Below are 20,786 nucleotides of genomic sequence, written 5' to 3' on the forward strand. Positions count from 1 at the left end.
GATTGCATAGGTTGACAATATAATTGTTGAGTTGGCTTTGCCATCCTCTTATAACAAAATAGTTATTTATGCAACAAGTGCCCAAAAGGTGTTTTGGCGAAAAAGCTGGGCACGTGTTGCATACAAAATTTTATGCAATAGTAAGCGAAAAATACTTTCATTTTAAACGAGGCATTTTACCGCACACCAGCGTTAAAAAACGCTTTTTGCGCACTAAAAAAGGTATTTTTCGTCATACTATTACATAATAGTTATTTTCTATTGCCTGCTGATAAACTTCAAGTTTACTATTTACATTTTTTGCTCTTGAACCATCGAATTTAACATTTCTTTACCGCTTACACTTTCAATTACATTAAATTTTATATCAGTTCAGTTCATATCTACGTCTGCCCTGCAATGAACTAATAGCATTTTTCTTTGAAATAAATTTTAAAATCGACAATGAGGTTTTAAATTTTCCCTTATACAATTACAATTGATTGAAGTCTCAAGTGCAGCTGTATATTACATTAGTCTCTTTGAAAACGGGAAAGCAACCCTAATTTATTTTAAAATTGAAATTTAATCTTGGCTTTTATCACGAGGAAAGGAATTCATATAAGCTCGTAGATTGTCGTACGCCGATTCAACTAAGGGCCATATATCACCTATATAATTATTTTATGCTCCCTTTTTTCAAATTTGAACATAATTTGAATCGAAATTGAATTTATCCTTTCAATGTCACCGGAGTAATTTTGTTTTAAGCTTTGATGTAAAAGTATCTCTGGCTGCGTATATTTGAATAGACTTAACAATTATAATAGGTGCATTAAAATTAATAGCATACCTTGCAACGAGTGAGGAAAATTGAGAATGATACGGGCACACGCAGAGTATCCACGCGAACATAGCGAGTTCAACGCTGTCACGTAAAAATAAAAATCCATGATTGCATATAGTAAGTGTTAGTGAACATGTGACATTAATAGAACAAATACAAACCTAGGAACTTTTATATTGATTTTTCATGCTCGCCAGCATGATACGATAGATATTACATGACCCCACGTTTCAAAACGAAACCCATCTATAATAGACTTTGAATTTATGACTTGCACAGTGAGTTCAGTTACATATATTTGCCAAAATATATATTTTTGATGTCTCTTAATGAAAAATTTAATGGAACTACTTTCCAGCAAGTTTTCTTACACTTTATTGTGACGTTTACAGGTATAGCAATTTTATGCAATAATTTCCATTAGAACTGATCTGGTCAAAGTTGTCTGGTATACTTTTTTATTTTTGTGTTTACGAATATCTGCAATGTTTCTATATTAAGTATAAAGTTATTTTTTTCTAATTTTCTGTTCATAATTTGACAGTTTCGTTTATTTACTTTATCTAGATATTCAATAAACGCTCTATTGTAGTTTTAATTTTTTAACAAAACATCAAAATCAAACGAGACAACCAATATAAAATTGCATTATTGTAAATTCTGTCTTTGATTATGAAATATAAAGCTTTGCTGTGTGCGAGAACTTTGTTTTTATTGTCAAATGGCTCTCGCCTTGTTGCAGTAGCAATGCAAGTTTACTTACACAAAGCTCTATGTGCCACCGATTATAACCGATTTTTCTTCTCTTCTTGCTTGCAGGTCCATCGAGCGAATTCAGCGAGTACAGCATTGTCAGGCCACGGGTCTACCATGCCAGAAGCAAGCGAGAGATCAGCTCGACCAAAGAAAGCGTGAGTATACACTACAAGTCGATAATGCCTACCATATAATTCGGTTCTCGAGCATATACGAACATACAAGTGTAATGCGCAGTGCGTTTTCAACGGCATGTTTAGAGCTGCGGAAATTAATGTACTGCACAGTCGTGACTCCGCATTAACAAATTTTTTATGCGCGCTAAGCGAGGTATTATATGGAAATAGTCGCCGATTATAAGAAACCTAAGCAATTATACGAGTGCAACTATAACGACGACAACGAATGATGCTCGCTCGCGACCATTATTCGCGAAAATGTTTTTACACTTTTATACGTACATGAACTCTCGTTACGAGAATTTCACTTTGTGCACACACATAATGATTCATTAGAAAGGTGAAAAGATAATCGAAAATTGGACGCTCTTTGACAAGCTCATATTTTCTTTAAATCTTCTCCTAGTCGAAGCGAACTCTTAACAAACCGGTTTTGGCTTTTATTGCCAAAGTTTTCTTCTCCCATATAGACGCTTCGAAGTTTTTCTTGCTTCTCGCAGCTTTTTTTCTCGCTTTCACACTTGAATTTTCTTCGCGGAGAAGCCATTTTGTAAGTATGCGCAAGTGAAGGATAAAAGCGTCAAAACAATTCACCGAATAGCCGCAGAAAGAAAAAGATTCGGCGTACAAATCTAGAGCTTTCCACCGATCGGAAATGCGCCCCAGGCGACGATCGTTTGCTTGCTATTATATTTCCGTGCGTGTTGCAGCGGCTCTTGTTGAACAGTGTGTAACACACTGCGAGCTTGCGATAGCGTATATAAACATTTCTATGCAAATGGAGAATGCCAACTATTTTTCGCGTTACCTCACGACCGATCGCTGCTGCCCAGGAACCTATGAATGACCCAGTTGTGTACGTACGTGAATAATATTCGGCGATAGCCGCGCGTTGCTCTCACGTGATTAATGCGCTCGACGATGTGATTCAATGTTGCGGGCCAAATTATTTTTCGATGCCGCCACCACTGCCGCACGAGTGGCTTAAAAAAATCATTTTTCAAAATCTGATTTATCGGCTGGTGCGTATATTATAGTCTCCACACAACAAGTCGGCCACGCGTAAATTTTTCACTGATCGCACAAAACGCATCGAGTTCGCCGTGAGTATGATTTAATAGCGTCATCCACGTTTACACTCATCGCGTGACTGCTCATTCTTTTTCAATACGAAATTTTTATTCTTTTACAATCTAATTGACATGTATCTAGTTGTTTATTCATTTACAAGAAAAATCTGCGCAAATGCCACGTATCGATTACAAAGTTCTTTGTTTGACCATGTGTAAAGGGAAACCAGCGCGATTCAATCGAGAACCCGTGATCGCTCTATGTTTATAGTTGTAAGAGCCTCGATACTGCAAGGTACGCTTAAGAGTTTATATATAAACTTAGCAACCCTACCAGACAAGTCAGTCTGTGTATAATCGTTACTCAACATGATTTCTAAAACAGGCTTCAACAATATAACAAATAAGGAAAAAATCTTTGTAATGTGTATTTGGGATAACTTTTATTTTATTAATTTCCATTTTTTCAAATTGAAATTTCATACAAATCTATTTCCCCATATGGCTGGCAAACTACAGCTGCATTGATCTTTGGAATTAAGTGTCAAGTATTCGTCCAATAACTTCATGAGATGGAAAAAATTCTCATTGTAATGTTAGAAATGTCTTTGGGTGCTTTCCCCTATCATTCTGACCCTGTTATGAAGTATGTTTTGTCCGCACACCTGGCAAAAACCGCATATTCCTGCATCGACAATGTCTTATCGTCCCGACTGGAATGATCAGCCGGATATAATGGCTCTACTATATTTGAGTCCCGACACAGTACCCGTATATATTCGGTAGGGAGATGCATGATGGCACAGATAATATCGTGCCATGGACCAACATACCTACTAAGTTCAAATCTGCGAGAATCGTATTATTGATGGTCATCGCGATTTATTACGTATTTTATGGAACTTAACCTATATTTTCTTTAGAAAAAAAATTTACTCAAGGTATTTGGATTTGTAGCAATGCAAATTTTTAATACTCGATGCTAAAATATTACAATTTTTATTCGTAGATAAATTCTTGGTTATATTACTGTAATTTGATATAAAACTTTCAAAATATTTTTTGGAAAATCTACTGCAACTATTTTGATCAAATTACAGAATTTCAAATTTTGACACTTGAATTTTACTATTGACACAATACAGATGGATCGTTTTTAAACTGGTTTATGTACGACTCGATCTCACTTGCAAACTAAAATTAACTTACGCTGATCGTTGTTTGTGAATTATTGATGGCGAATTCTAGGATATATCTATAGACATAAAAATGATTATTTTTTCCTGCTAAAAGATGATTACAACAAATTGGGTCGCCAAATTGAACTCAGTATGAGTTCCAAAGTCGAGCAAGCTAAAAAATGTTTACATGTTAAGGATGTTTATGAAATATAAATATAACGTATAGTTCATCGCTTAAGACCGTATAATTCAAAAAAAACAAAAATCCATGATTATTCATAAGAATGTGTGTACGAGTATACGTACGAGTGTACGAGTCAAACTGAGTCTGTCGAATTGCTAGTTGCACATTAAACTTTGTAACTTCTTGTTTTTACACTATTCATATTTTCATAACAAAATAATTAAATTTAAAACTGTTAAAAGTGAACATTTTAGTAACGCTTAAATAATTTCTGAAATATTCGTCATTTATAACTTCTCCTAATTGCATCGATGTTTCAATGATTAATTAATATAACAATCATGATTTCAATACCTATAAGCGACGTTTAAATGCACAATCAACTTGTACTTTGATAATGTTTTGAAAAAAAGTTAATATCAAAGCAGTGGCCAATAGCGTGACTTACATAAAGTAGCCCTATACAAGAGAATTGGAATATACAACAGCTATTGGGCCGTATAAAAGTAAACTCGTAATGCTGTATTCTCACGTTGCGGGGGCGTATCAACTTATGTACGCACAAAAATGTGTTTTCCGAAGCTAGTGGATATTTCTGGTTAGCATTCACACATGTAGGAGCCCTATTTCTCTTGCTGAGGGGATTAATTTTACGCCGAGGGGTTCTTTTACTCTCTAACAATGGATGAATTTCCGATATTCGCAATTTTCTGCTATCAGCTGGAGCTTATTTGTTGCAATTAATAACTTTGATTCAGATGTTCAAAAATCATTTTGATAGTCAAGAAAAATTCTATATCACAATTTAATCCTTGGTTGCGTTATTTCATCAAGTCATGTTCACTAAACAGACGCAGAAATTTTGATTGCGAACCTCGTTCCACAAGTTCTTATTGAGTCAACCAATGATTGGTCTCTAATGATAGTTCGTTCGAATAAATGTAATGTAAAGTCTATCGATTCATTTCGCTCATGACATGCTTAGCGTTGAAATTCATAAAAATAATAATAATAATATTAACAATAATAACAACGTAATGTATAGCAAGTGAATGGTAGTGAATTTAATTTCAAATTGCTGCTGCGTATATACTTAATGTCGCTTGCTCAGATAGACGATGATTTTACAAACAATAGAACAAAGTGGTTCACTACACCAGACATTGCTAATTAAAATTCCCTGCACAAAGGCCTCATATTTTCTGCGCAGTACTAAATACTTTGATCCGAAAGCATATTTGAGTAAAAGATTAATTTTTAAAGAAAAATTAAATTGAATTTCACCATGAGTAATATAAGGGTGACTTTTTTTTCAAAGTTTAATACATCTTGTTGAATATCGCAGCCGAACATTACCCTCGACTCGTAGGACGATTCGTTCAAATGAAAGAAATTATAGAGTTATATTTTTAGGTTTGCGGCTGCATTTGCAGAACATAAACTGCAGAGCATGGCCTGTCGAGGGAGTTATAATCTAAGCGTGGTGAGCGTTATTTCAGAAACGAGAGCCAAAGCTCGAAGCAAGAGTTTAAAACTCGAAGCTAACGCGAAGCCATCTGCATAGCCATTTGAAACGTAAACATTGAGCAGCTATACGAATCCGAAAGAGAAATTAATCAAGCGATTGATTCGAGGGCGCTAGAATAAACGCTCGCATCTATTTAAAGCAAATAATCGTTGTAAGACGTTGAATGTTGAATAATTTTTCGCAAATCTTCGTATACAATGGATGGAATAGCACAAAATCTAGTTTTCACGTTATCTAGCAAACCTTGGCATCATCATAAGCAAGCGTAAATAGTCATGTAGTATACGCCGTCACTATTATATACATTTTTGAGCGATTATCATTACATTATAAAATAAATTCAGTTATTTCTTGCAATTTTTCTTTGTTTCGTTTCCAAAGATGAGTTTACTACTGATTTGTTACGCATTGCCCTCGCTACTCTCTGGTATCTCTTTCTTTTAATATAGAATCGTTAATAGATTGAATTCATGAATGAAATTAAAATTAATTCATTTTAAATAAAAAAAATATAAGGCCTATCATAAAAATTGCCACATTCGTGATTTTCTGTTATTGAATATAGTAATTTTTAAAAAATTTTTAATAAATGCAGTAAATTAATCTTAGTATATTTCATTTCAACTTTTTATAAAATAAACCAATATCTGCTCTTGTTTTTAAATAATCAAGTAACGGAAACATAAAGTAAAGAAGTATAACAAATTTTATTGTTAGTCAATGGTTAACAAGCAATTATATACTTTTTTCAATGAATCTCGATAGGTAGTACATTATTACTTACTTGCATTGATAATCTTATTGATAATTGGAATACGAGCATAAAGGTGGAATTGTGAAGTTTACTGCTCTTCAATTTTCATGATGCTCTGAATTTTTTTCTCAGTTGATGCAATTCCAATCCTCATTATATTGTCGTTTGTAGCATATACTGATAAACTTGATGACGCGTTTGTTGGAGAAATTTGTAAGACGATATATTATGAATATCACGATTATTATTATTATTATTATTTTTTTTTATTTGAAAATCTTTCTATTGCTTATTAATGATTCAGCTAAAAATTTACCGATGAGATTTTAATGCTTTTTGTACTGATCTTATGTAATATTTTTGAATTGAAATAAAAGTGAATAATAAATCACAACACATCACTGGTCCACGAAAAAATATTAGCTCAATAAAAATTACTAATCATCACAAGTAGTAGTATAGTCTTATTGAAAAATGCGCAAACATCATGAATTACCATCAATCTCACTCAATTTTAACATCTTAGCTATTGGACCGCGAAAAATATAAGCTACTAGAGTGATCAAAAGTTAAAAATAATCATTCTATTATTTTTTTCTCATTTACTTTTTAATGCTATTACCATCGTTCAACATACTTTTTTTAGAAACAGTGAAACTAATTTTTAATAAATTACTATTCAACGATCGGCGATTCGCCATTTATATAGATGCGATCTTTATTTTCCATTACCATGATGACTTTTTTCTGTTTAAAGTTTCATCGCAATAGAAGTTTTTTTTCGACACACAGATCCACAATCAATCGTTTGTTTTAGATAGATTCTTGGATATCTAATTTCAATAAACACGAATCAATCTCTGCCAGGCTAGACAGTAATTGGCATTGTGATCATAGATCATTTTAACTAGAACCGATTAGCTCGATTGAATTATTCATTAAATATACCAGAGAATCAAAGTAGAGAAAAAATTTGGTGGGTGGCTTGTAGTTCTCACATAGTTCTCAGTTTGTATTGCTCTTTTCGACTCGAGTGGTCGATCGAGAAAAAAAACAACTGATGCTTTCCAAAAACGCCACCTTCGAATTTCTATACGGAGCCAATTAGAGTGCACCTTTGTTTAACTGTAAGATGATTTGCTTTTCTACGTATACCTGAGACCATTAAATTTTATATTCTAATAGGCTTTCGAGCGACGCAATATGAGCTCGCAGACGGCGATGAGCGATGATGCGTTGAAGTTTGTCGCGGTTGACACTCGATGATCGATGATAGCCGTGACGTTCGCAGATTGACGCGTATAAATGATTAGCTCACCCGAGCTTGTAATCATACGTACCAGTTCTAGATACGAGAGTTAAACTTGTCTCTGATTTTACTTCACATCGTCGCCTTTGAAATCCTCAATAGCGTCGAAGATCGATAAATTACAGCCCTCACAAAATGGGATGAAAAAAATATGAATCATCGTTTGTTAAAAAAGTCGGCCGAATAAATGTTATTTCCTGCAGCTGTTAGGAGACTGTCAATGCATGCGCGTTACTTCCTTCCTTCGTGCCCGATAAAAAAATCAGTGGCGCTCTTCCGCTGTTATGGTGTTGGTGCGCGAACGCAAGACTTGGTATGCGTTGCTGCCGAAGAGACATTTTGCTGCCAACATTCGTTCCAGAGCGTGTACAACGAACGCGACTGAAATTCGAAATTTAAATTGAAACCCAGGCACGAAGCTCGAGCGCTATTTCGCCTGCGCAGATAATCCTAGGCGAAATTGTTACGTACGAATTTTGCTTATCGAATGTCGCCTAGTCGCTTTTTCGTACTCTCAGTTCGTGTCCCCGCTCGACGGAGAATTTCAAATATCATAAGCTCGGAGGTGGCAGGAGATTTTCTCTCTCTCTCTCTCGAAGATTTAACCGGAGCGGAGATTTTCCTTATATTCCGTTGCAGCTTGCGCGGCGACGTCGCTCGTCGCGTACCAATTATATGCCGGCTGGTGTGCCGGCTCCCGAAGCTCTAACGCGAGTTACCTCGAGGCAGAAAAGTTTGCGCGGCAACTGTTCGATCTCGTATGCATAATCTCGGTTTAGCGCAGGAAAATTCTCATATTTTCTGCTCGTCTTATGCAGCTGCACTCGTGAATATAACGGGGGTAACGAGTGCATACATGTATATAAGCGTAGAGCACACACACCCTGCAGCCGCGTGTGTACCCTGCGTTGAACTATCAACTCAAATCTCATTACCAAACTCTTGACTCTTGGTGAGCGTATGAGAGTTACACGAGTTTTCTCGGGGAATGTGCACATATAGCGAGCATCCTTCAAGGCTCGCACCTTCGATCCGTTCTCTTTGCCGGTTTGCTTGCGCTTGCTCCTCGCCCTTAGCTTCAATTTCCGTCTACGTTCTTCTGACTATAAGAACTAACGTACTTATTCGATTTCTGACTTGATACAAACTGTAATATAAACTGCTTCGTTTTTTCGATATTTTTTTGCTACTTTCATCCATGTAGCGTGCTCCGCATTACTTCTGTTCATGTGACACTCGTTGCAAGCTCCAGCGTCGATTTTACCGCGTACAACTGTACGATTTTAAGGGTCTGCGAGAGCTTGGTACATCACAATGCATTACGTGCGCAACGAAGAATCTAATTATAAAGTGAATTTAATGATAATGCAATTTCCTCGCAGCCGACTTCAGGCGCGCATCTTTGCCGCAAATGTGCGTCTGATTTTCTCTCAATATGCATGCTATATAGTTCATCGTGAAGTTTGCATTGTTTTCGTGCGGCTGTTACACGCAGCGCATAAATACGTGCACTTGTGCGCACCAAGTTTGCGCGTAATTAATTCAAGCACAAATGTAAGCCGAGTCGACGTGTAATGTGCGCTGCAATTGTGTAAAGGTTTCTGGCCCCGAGCAAGCTCATCGTGAATTTCACGCAGCTTTTGAACAATTGTTGGAAAATAAGGACCTAAGAGCAGGAAATTACGAGGGAAGTCACGTCGAGGCATACTCGATTTTTGAGCTCCGCAGCAAGATTTGCTCGCGCGCCCTGCACTTGTCGCGTTTAGCATTCTCTTTGTTGCGTTTTCGATGGCTCGCGGCAGCTACGCATTTGCTGCACCTGCAGGTTGTTGCAGCTTGCTCGCGACGTGCGATAATCTTCGGAAAGAGATGCGTGGCGTGCGCCGTCGGGAGACACCTGCTACCTATTGCCCGATCGTTGGGCCACGCGCCACCGCCGCCGCCTGCAGATGTTGCGTGTGGCACGCGCATCACGTCTCAGCTGTTACCTTAAACGAGCTGCCGAATGACTTGGAATATATGGGTGCGCTGAAAATCATCAAGTGCTTATACTTTATGCTCTCAGAGCTGTATAATAGTCTTCACGATATTTCCCGAGTAAATTGAACTCGTAGTGCGGTGAGAGAGAGAGAGAGAGACTTTCCGAGCTCACAAGCTGATTTACGAGTTGAGAGAGAGGCTTAAGCGCCACCGCGGCTTAATTGTCCTTACGTTGCTGCTTTTTCAGCTTTATTATAGATCCGGAGATAGATTGTATTTTCCGTGCCATTGTACGACGCGATGCGTGCGCGAAATTTTTCATCAACTTCGCGGGTAATGATTTTGCGGCTTATATTCTATTGTATGACTTCGTGCGCAGAACTCATGCTACGCGACTGCCGTACATTACCTTTTTTTTTTAGATGGCACGACTCCGTTCGCTTTTTTAACAAAGCGATCGATGGTGCACATGAAGGTAGCTGCTATATATTTATTTCATGAATTGAATTTATCAATGCCTCGCGCGCGTGTATAATTGACGAGGTGTTTAGAATTTATGCAACTTAATTACGTACTCCATTCATTTCATTTTCCATTTCACAGTTTAACAATGAAATATCGAGTGCATACGATTATTGACCATTTACTTAAATTATTTTGTTACTTAAATTATTTTCACAGGATGACAATCAGCATACGGAGCTGCTGAGCGTTGGAATCGAGATCGACGGCATCAGTCGCATTCTTGATCTGAAACTAAACAGGGATCTCATACCTGTGGGTTACAAGGAACGCTATCAGCACGAAGGTCGCACCAAAACACACGCACCTGTTAAAACGGTGAGTTTTATTGCGTGTACTCATAGGTATAACAATTTTGAATATTCGCTTAAAAGCGAGTGAGCATTTTTACGAAGAAGGAATTGAAACCAACGCAGTTTGCTTCTTTGCGCGTTCGGGCGTGTAATATGCTCATAGGCAAAACGATCCCATTTCAAGCTCGAGTATTTATTTGCGCTCGGATGCCTATATGCGTATACAAATGTATCGCACCATCAGCGGACGTCGCTGTGAAACGATATCGGCCTTTCGTATTCGAACCAAGATGAGGCGTTCGAGAAAGAGGGACGGAGCATAGAAAAACAGTTCATTATTATTCGAGCTTGTATTTGCAGCTCCATCTCGCACAGTCGAGATAAAAAAAGAGTAAACAGCGGCAACGAGTATACGCGCACAATCATGCATATCTCGATCGATGCATATTGTAAGCGTACTTTTTTGCACGGGAATCGTAAAATATATAACTATCAACTGTTAAAGTATAATTTTCAATAAAAAAATAAAAATATAAATCATTTCAATAAAACTTGTTTTTGTAGGAACTATGTCACTATCAGGGCAGCATAAGGGACATACCAGACTCATGGGTAGCCGTGTCAACTTGCAACGGCCTCAAGGGCGTAATCTTTGACGGAAAAATGATGCACCACATTCAACCGGAACAAGAGTCTTTACAAGCTGCGCACTACTTATATAAGCACTCCCACCTATTAGCTAACGGCACTTGTGGTAAGATCGACATTTCTCTGAGCCTATAAATTAATGAGCTGCTAGGTTAATATCGATTCGACAATCATTCTGGAAATTGTCAGAAAGCAAAGAGCTATACATGGCTTCGAACTTTGGCAAACACATCGTCAAATAAGCAAGCAGCCGATGTACGCGTGACAACTTTTTCTTCCTCTGTACCTGTCGGACGTTGGCGCGTCGCGATAAAAGCATAGTTTTCAGTTACACAGAGCTTGAGAGTAGGCTGTGCCATTGCCTCTGTTGCTACTGCTATCTCTAGACCGTAGAGGTGGAAAACTCTCATTTACATAGACTTATCATTTATGCATGCCCCCTTCCGCGTATGTGAGCTTTTCACAACCTGCTCTCGACTCGCTTCACAGCCGAGAGTCGACAGCAGACTCGTAAAAGCTCGTGCATCACCGCTGCTGGTGCTGCGGCTAAATTTTCCTCTGGACGTGTTCCTTTACTCGAATACGCGCTGTCGAAGGTTCGCAACACCGGTAGTGGCCCTCGACAACGTGTTCTGCTTCTTTTTTTGTATAAGCACGTATATAAGCAGGGCATAAAGAAGTGTCATTGCTCGCATGACTGACTCGCTATCCTAGAAACGAGGCTGACGGACAGATTCGCCGGCACGAAAATTCATCTTTCATTTCCACAACAAATGATAAAAGTACCATACGGCCGAGAGAGTCAAAAGCGCTCAGAAGCTCATTTATTGACGGCTATCCGTCTTTGAACGCAAAGTCTCACCGTTTTTGTGCTTTTAAAAGCTTTTAACGAAGAGTGAGTTTCTCTTTAACGGGTATAAATATACGCGTACGTTACTGTCGTCGGTAGAGAAAAAAGGCGGAGTTTTCTGTTTGCTTTCCGCCCGAACACGATCTCATTCGGTAAAAGTTTGTCGCTACGAAGCAAGTTCGGAATAGAACTATCAAGTAAAAATAAAAAAAGTCTCGTTTAGCGATAGTGAACTGGCGCGATTAAATACTATGTCTAATTTGATTGGCAGGATACGAAGGAACGCCTCATCACATCTCTCAGAAGTTAACATCGCCGCCGGAGACGAGGACCGAGAGAATCTCAAGGGTAAGTTTGCAAACACGACTATTTCTGCAGTACAGCACACAGTGTGGCTTTGCACACAAGTCGACCGAGACGCGTACGAAGTGCTGCTCCGAAGCTCCCGCAGCCAACCTACGAACATATTTACTCCGTCAGTCTAAGAAGAACAACGAGAGTCCCGGAGTCTCTCGGTCGATCGCGTTGTTTGCCGGGGCTTACGCGCGTATAGGTACGGGCGCGAATCAAAATCACTGTGTTATTTGCGACTCGATTGCGAGTCTCAAACGTATACAGTCGATGGTGTGCTTGAAAAAATGACGCGCGAGTGTTGTGCTCGCTGCTGCCTTGTTTCCGACACGCTACGATGCAAATTACTTTTACTTTTCTCGGAAAGCTCGAGTGGCAAAGCTCGTCGGTTTATGTATCGGTTGGCTGGGAGCACGCGACAAAGAGAGACCGCAACGAGAGCAGCAGTACGTAGCCGGAGCAACAGTATTCCAAAGTTCACGCCTCCTTTTTCTTTCTGTTTTTTCTCGCACTGTAGCATAAGCGAGCTGCGGAATCGATACGCGGTCCCTACAACGCCAATCGACACTCTCGCTACATCGAGCTCGTTCTCGTCATCGACTACGACGGCTACTGGTCCCTCAACAAAAATCGTACCAGAGTCGACCAGCACTGCAAGGATATCGCCAACATCATCAATGCCGTGAGTAGCAACAAAGACATTTTTCCTCGACTGCAAACGCTTTCGATCGCAGTCGATTACAATTTCTGTCTCTGTTTGCAGCTTTACGCGCCGTTGAACATCTTCGTTGCCCTGGTAGGCATCGAGGTCTGGACGGACGTCAACAAAATAGCCGTAGTGAACAACGGTGATCAGACGCTCAAGAATTTTCTGCAATACCGTAAGGACGTGCTAGTCCGAGAGATTCCCAACGACAATGCGCAGCTCCTCGTGTGAGTGCACTCGAAATTCTTCATCCAATCTCTTTTCCTCGCGGTGTCATGCGCGCAAGAGCTATACTAATGAACCTTTCTTTTTTTTCCTGACAGCAAGATGCACTTCGATGAAGGAGTCATCGGTAAAGCTCTCAAGGGTCCGATCTGCACCAATGAATTTTCCGGCGGCGTTTCGGTTGATCACTCCCGAGTAGTTGGCATAGTGGCTGCCACTGTTGCGCACGAAATGGGTCACAACTTTGGCATGGAGCATGACACGACCGAATGCAATTGCCCGGAGGACAGGTGAGAGTCGAGTGAGACGATGGTCGAGGCCATGGCCTTGAGCAATCACACCGATCTGCTTCTGCATTTTACACCTGACAGATCGAAATAATTAATCTCCACCTTTTGGCTATCGCAAACCTCGTCCCACTGGTTTACTTAAAAGATTCCATCAAAACTCGGATACATTTTTGTACCGTTTTAGGTGCATCATGGCTTCGTCAACTGGTCCGATGGCACCGACCCATTGGTCAAGCTGTTCTTTGGAGTATCTAGCTTTGGCCTTCGAACACGGCATGGATTACTGCTTACGCAACAAACCCACTCGGCTGCTGGAGGCGCCGATCTGCGGCAATGGCTTTGTCGAACCCGGAGAGCAATGCGACTGCGGCCTGGAGGAGAACTGCGACAATCCTTGCTGCGATCCGCTCACTTGCATGCTGCATTACAATGCCTCGTGCGCCACCGGTCAGTGTTGCGACTTGAAGACTTGCCGACCCAAGAAGGCCGGTACAGAGTGCCGCAGTGCTGATCAGGAGTGCGACTTACCCGAGTACTGTACCGGTGAGAGCGAGTACTGTCCCAAGGATGTTTTCAAGATCGACGGCGAAGTTTGCAATTCCGGCAAGGCCTTCTGCTATCAGGGCAGTTGTCGAACCCACAACGATCAGTGTAAACTGCTTTGGGGTCCGACCGGCTCGTCGTCCGATGAATTGTGTTACTTTTTGAATAACAAAGGTTCCAAGAATGGAAATTGTGGATTCAACAGAACACTCAACGATTACATCAAATGTGAAGACGAGTAAGTTTACTTTGAGCCTTGAGCGCTTACAAAATTTCCTTTTTCAACGTTATCTCAATTTTTCCAAACTTCTCGTTATACAGACACTCACTTTGTGGAATGCTCCACTGCAAGCATTTAAATGAGAGATTGGAATTTGGTATGGAGAACGTAGCTGTGCTCAGTCATTCATTTATAAATAGTCAAGGCAAAATTATACCATGTAGATCAGCCATAGTAGATTTAGGACTAAATCAGGTTGACCCTGGTCTAGCTCCTGACGGAGCCAAATGCGGCCCTAAAAAGGTATTTTTCGTTTATTCCACTTCATTACGCATTTTTACGTTGATACAAAAAAAAAACATAACTCCACGTATTTTTTCCTGATAGATGTGCGTGAATCAAAAATGCAGATCAGCGGCCGATTTGAAGCAATCTTTGTTCGACGGTAAGGCTTGCCCAAATAATTGTAGTGGTAATGGAATTTGCAATAGTCTTGGACACTGCCATTGCAATCGAGGTTACCAACCTCCTGATTGCACACAACCTGGAGTCGGTGGATCATTGGACAGCGGCCCCGCAGAAGACCCTAACGGTAGTTAAAACTACTCTTTACATTAATACATCACTCGCATATCTTTAAAAATAACAGCTCATTTGAACACCGAATTAATAAAAACTTGTCACTTTTCAGCGAGGAGTGAATACATTATGAGCTTGTACATAATCTTCCTGGGCATCGTACCAGCAATAGCCATCATCTCGTTCGGTGTTTGGTACGCGCGCAACAACGGTGCAAGCATGAAGCAGTGGAAAAAAGCCAACGGGCCGATGTCAACGTACGTATCGTGTGTAGATTGCTTCAAGCCGCGGCTACGCTCTAAGTCTGACGGTCGGCGCAAATTCGACTTCCTGCAGCGCGTATTTTCCCCCGTGAAACCACGATCGACAGTCCAACCGTCACCCATGGTGACCACTGATGCTAGCTCAAAGCCCTATAGTATAAGTGATAAAAATAATACACTACTACGTGATAAAATTCGCATAGTTAAACGCGATCTCGTGTCGACAACTAACCCAGAAGCCATAAACGGCAGTAGTCAGATCGAGTTTAGGCGGTCCGCTTGCTCGGATGATAGCAATTTTAGTAATCAAGCGCGAAATCTCGAGAAACGCTCAAGTCCTTTAAGAACCGAGTTAGGCATAAAACTCGCTGAACATATTCGTGATATGCAGCAGCATCCGAATAATTTCAAAGGACTCAAACTTAACACAGATCTTAAGGTAGACCCGCAGCAACATCAAAGTGGTAACGTTACGCCTTCTACTGCTTCGAGTACGGCTAATTTAGTGTCTTCCAAATCGACACCTAAAGTGTATGATAAAAAGCCTCCGCCGCCGCCGATAAATAAAGCCCCTGCTCCCTTTTATGAGAAAAAACCGCCACCTCCGCCTGCACCTCCGCAGAGTAGTAAACCGAAATTTTAGTTACACAAATCAAGTTAAAACTTCATTTAAAGTCACCAATTGTACATAGAATAAGATTACTTAAAAAATTCGTAGGTAATAATTAGATATAGCATTTATTTTTATTAGCGAAACTTTTTTTATAAAAAAATACAATGCCTCAAATTGACATTTACTATTATTATTAGGTAAATATATTTTACATATAAAATAAAATAATAGTTTGAAATAGTTGAGATTAACTTGGTAAAGTACTTACTATATTCTATCATTACCAAATGTGCTCACTGCCTGTGATTCAAAAGTAACGTACAATTTATAGATTTAATATTACATACTCGTACCATCAGAAAGTGACTGTTATTATGTACACACGTTTTCATAATAATATTTTTATTTTAGCAACGTTAAAAACTTAATATCTTAATGAAATCATTAATATTTACAATTATAATTTTAAATCCGTAATAAAAGAAGTATAATTGAGTCTGAATAATCGCTGGTCAGATAGGTAATAAAAAATCGTTTTCAATATTCAAAACCGCGAATTGCGACCATCTTTTGACGACAAAGAGCTTGAGCTAGCAGGATACTTATTTTTTGTGCCACCCCAACCTAAAGTAACATTTTACTCCCGCATAAGCGAAATGAAAATGTTACTTTAGGCCGGGGGATTCACAAAAAATTGTTTTTTACTCCCTAGGTGCAAAATATACTAAAGTGCATGAGTAGATGATGCATTTTATATTTTTCATAAACCAAGTTTACAATTTTAGCATGTTTGACATTGCCTTGGACTTATATTATCATTCCTTGTATAAGCTAAATTTTGTACGTTTGATAATAATCTCTATTTATCTCGATTTTTCTTTTAAGTTAATTCTCTACGTACTTGTCACTGTCTAACTACTTTTTCTACGTGAAAGCTGTTGTTTTGTGTTTGTTTGTTTTTATGCTTAGAACCAAAAAACTGTACTGTTCAAATAATTGTGCTTTCTCATATGCAAAACCGATTAATTAATTACCTTTACAGCATAAATCTACTATTACAATTTAGGTAATATGAAAATCTTGCCAGATAAATTAAAAAGTTTTTGTAATAAACTTTTTTTATGCGTTAATGCAATAAAGACGAACTTGTTAAAAAAATTCGTCATTTTCTCAGTCTTTTGTAATACATTTGACAACGATTTCCTGACATTCCTGATTGCTGCTAACTTTTCCAAAACTAGCTAATATCCCGCACCTTGCAGTATGCTTGTGATTTTTGTGTTGCTTTGTTTATATTAGTTGTAACGTAATTTGAATTACATCGATTGAACGTAGGTGTTTTTTGCTTTTAGTATCCAATAAGTAGAATTTCAACTAACTGTTAAAATGTAGTTTATAATTAGATTTTTATTTGAAAATATTCTCCTCTCATAAATGTCTATTTGTACTAGTAAAATCATTGATTTCTGCTGTTTGATCAACATCATAACTTTATTTCTATTATGCATGTGCGTGTGTATGTCAAACAGCTTGCACCAAATCCTAAGTTCCCAATCGCTTCTAAATAAGCCAAACTATGTACTTATATTCCAGATTGACCAGAAACTTTCATTTCGATCATCCACCGCGCCATACACCAAGCAATCGTCACATTACCAGCAACGGAGGAAACTGTCTTTCCAGTATCAAAACCATCGACCCCCTTCCGCGCGTCGACGTCATTGATTCGACGAGCATCAACGGTCAACAAGACCCAGCCTGTGCTAGTTTACTTCCGAAAACTGATCCGGATGAGCGTTTCAACAACAACTTCTTCGGGCAATTCAAAGGTTACAGCATAAGTCCTCTTATGGCAACAGCCAATGCGGCGACCAACAGCCAATCTGAAATCGCTCGACCAGCTCCAACATCTCCGAGTGTAGGTTGGAATATTGGAGCAACTACAGTACCCATCAAGACTAATTTCAAGCCCATTCAACGCAATAGCACCCTCGGTAGGTCACTGATCCCGGCGAGCGAGCAGAGCGAGGAAGAGCAAGTTGCTCCAAAGCCCGTTGCTCCTCCAGCTCTGCCACCTCCTAACGCAGGCAGCACAGCTAGGCCACTCATCAGCTGTCCTGTATTAGCTACTACTACCTGCACTTCTGTGGAGTTCACAGCGCCGAAAGTGCCTACGAGACCCGCACCAGAGGTACCTTATGGGAAGACAATCCCTATAGCTGAAAAGACTCAGCCTTCCACCACTACGATTCCGTTAGAAAGTCCAACGGAGTCGGTTGCGAGCGAGAAAAAACGTGGAGCAGCTGAGAAAAATGGACCGAGTACAAGTAGTACTTTGACCAGAATAGCTTCAATGCTGTATCCTATGACAGGAGTATCTAAAACGAACGAGAGCAGTGTTCAACCGAGGTATCACACGCATTCACTGCCAAGAAGCCATCATCACAAAGCCAACAAAGTTTTAGATAGAGAAGTTCTCCGGAATCTCGAGATATCCAGTCCTATTCTTCAAAAGGAAATTGAAATACCTGGGGCAGCGGTAGCCATTAAACCGGTGTCGCCTGAAGATGGACCAAAAAGAAACATCCCTATGCGAGCCCAGTCAATGCGAAGCAGCAAAATTACGCCGCGATCGGGCATTCAAAGTTTCGGTTCAATGAGGTACCCACCTGGCGCCGAGAGACCCGTAAGTATTTTGGCCAAGGCACGACCGACCTCGCCACCTCCAGTGCCCCCGATCAAGAGTCCTAGCTCCGATTCTGGCTCGCCGAGCAAAAAAGCTCAAATTTACGAAACACCTAGCCGAGAATCTAGGAAAGTACCCCCGGCAACTGACATTATTGGCGCGACCTACGACGATTGCATGGATATCGCACAAGGGGACGCCAATCTTGTGAAAATAATCGAAGAATCGCCGTCGAATGATGACAATATTTACGCCGTTATCGAAGAAGCATCAGCGGAGAAACCTTCATCTAAAGTGAGTTCAGCAAAAACTGCCAATAAAACTGAAAATTTGTACAAAATGCCTAAAAGCTTGGAAACAAAAAGGACTACCGACTCATCCGAATTACTTTCAGAAATCGTAGGTGCAATATCCAAAGTTGATAAAAATTCCATTTACTCGACAAAAAATCTTAGCCCCGAGCATGGCAAAAATATTTATGCCAATTCTGAGCAAACAATCGACGGCGAAACGACATATTCCAATTCTGTGGCGAGTTCGAGCTCTCTACATTCGTCTCCGATTGGTAAAGAAATTAAGGAACCTACGAGTGATGGGATCTCGGAGAAATCGACAATTAGTAAATATAAAATGCCAGAAAACAAAATCAGCCCACCAACGAGTAAACCCGCCTTTGGTCGAACTAAAACTCCTACGATTACGAGTAAAGTATCTGGACAGACAAGGCTTCAAACTACTCGATCAGGCCCCGAATCCACTAGTTCCATTAAATCAGCCAGTCGCCAAAATTCCAACTCGAGTCTTAAAAGCTTAAAGAGCGAGATTACGTCAACAAAAGAAGGCAAGCTCAACAGTCCAGACTTAGTTTCAAGCTGCAGTTTGGCAAGTCAAAAAAATAAGTCACCGGACGTCGTGGGTAAAATCAATGGTAATACGTTAACAGCGGCAACACCAAAAACTTTAACACTGCCAAAACAAAATAACACTACGATCAGTCCACCCCCATTTAACTTCACTAAAACTTCGAGCTTTGCAGAAAAAAATAAAACATCGACGAGCCCAGTTAGTAAGCTTTCCTCGCTTACAGATTCAAAAGTCACTGTACAAAAAGCTGGAAGTAGTAATAAAGTTAGTACAGTTTCTTCGTTGCAGCAAAAATTTGAGCAGCCCGACAAAGTAACAAAAAATAGTTTGTCTACGAGAAAAAAGCCGATCGGTAATGCTAGCGCTTCATCGAAAAAATGAAAAACTGGCTTCGGTGCTATAGTTCAACAATCACTCATTCTCTGATGAGATGCCGAAAAATTAGTATTTTGCGAAAGCTTAATCATAGATTGTGTATTTATCAAACACTCGTTTAATGTTATGAAAATATAATTTTTCTTTCTCGCAAAGATTGACGTGTTCCTGACAATATTTAAGCAACGAGTTCGATACTCACGTTCCAGTTTATAGTGTAATTACTGCACGAATTTAAAGAAGCAAGCTAAATCCTACCTTTGAGAAAGAGATTTTTTTGTCTCTACTATTCTGAGAATGCATATTTTTTATGCAAAATAAATGAATATTTTGAAGACTAATAAAAGCATTTATATCGACTAATCACATGATAAATTCGTGCAGTAAAAAATGAATATTTTTGCGTAATACAATTAAAACGAGTATTGAATCGCTGCAAATTTTATGAACTTTAACATTAAATAACTTTTATCCACCTTAAAAAATGTAGTCAAACGAGATGACATAACTTTTTGTATGAAAAACTTCTAGTCTTTTTGTAGACCTCGAATGAAATTCTTGAAAAATTTATTTTCCACGAGAAAATTGCTAATACCAAATGTAGCGCATCGATGCTCGGTGCTCAACTTGACTGATGACACGGTATAATTTATGTTAGTAGTGTTGTTAAATGTTTGAAAATATAATCAAAAATTGACAATGTAAATAAGAATAGGAAGAACGGCATGTAAATTCTACTGTTGTAAGAACAGTATTTTAGCCACTAGAATGAACATGCCATTTGTGTACGTTAGCCATGGCTAGTTCTACAAAAATGCTGCACAGCTTTTTAATGTAATAATAATATATAGTATGACATACTATATCATCAAATACATATTTTTATGCTAAATATAATAAAATTAAACTAAAATTCTGTGATATAAATATTTATTGTAAATGAAGATGAGATTAACACAGCTGATGAATTTGTTACGTGTAGATCTGATTT

The 20,786-nt window shown here is 39.1% G+C and overlaps 1 protein-coding gene across 2 annotated transcripts in view; it reads left to right on the forward strand.

Moving 5' to 3' along the window:
* Window positions 1-20,005, forward strand: part of LOC106655198 (disintegrin and metalloproteinase domain-containing protein 33) — a 50,048-nt gene extending 30,043 nt beyond the window's left edge. Inside the window, exons 2-14 of one of the 2 annotated variants that reach the window (XM_014375453.2) lie at window positions 1,646-1,737; window positions 10,449-10,607; window positions 11,147-11,336; window positions 12,352-12,428; window positions 12,949-13,113; window positions 13,195-13,364; window positions 13,461-13,652; window positions 13,837-14,433; window positions 14,517-14,718; window positions 14,803-15,007; window positions 15,107-15,251; window positions 17,464-18,850; window positions 18,951-19,042. In XM_014375453.2, the coding sequence (XP_014230939.1) occupies window positions 1,646-1,737; window positions 10,449-10,607; window positions 11,147-11,336; window positions 12,352-12,428; window positions 12,949-13,113; window positions 13,195-13,364; window positions 13,461-13,652; window positions 13,837-14,433; window positions 14,517-14,718; window positions 14,803-15,007; window positions 15,107-15,251; window positions 17,464-18,850; window positions 18,951-18,959 (3,590 nt within the window). In that variant the 3' untranslated portion in view covers window positions 18,960-19,042. Of the gene's footprint in view, window positions 1-1,645; window positions 1,738-10,448; window positions 10,608-11,146; window positions 11,337-12,351; window positions 12,429-12,948; window positions 13,114-13,194; window positions 13,365-13,460; window positions 13,653-13,836; window positions 14,434-14,516; window positions 14,719-14,802; window positions 15,008-15,106; window positions 15,252-17,463 lie in introns of both variants that reach the window. The other variant, XM_014375452.2, reaches the window with a different exon arrangement.
* The last annotated feature ends 781 nt before the right edge of the window (window positions 20,006-20,786 follow it).

Source organism: Trichogramma pretiosum, unplaced genomic scaffold (assembly GCF_000599845.2).
Source record: "Trichogramma pretiosum strain Unisexual culture from Peru unplaced genomic scaffold, Tpre_2.0 scaffold99, whole genome shotgun sequence".
Classification (NCBI taxonomy): Eukaryota; Metazoa; Arthropoda; class Insecta; order Hymenoptera; family Trichogrammatidae; genus Trichogramma; species Trichogramma pretiosum.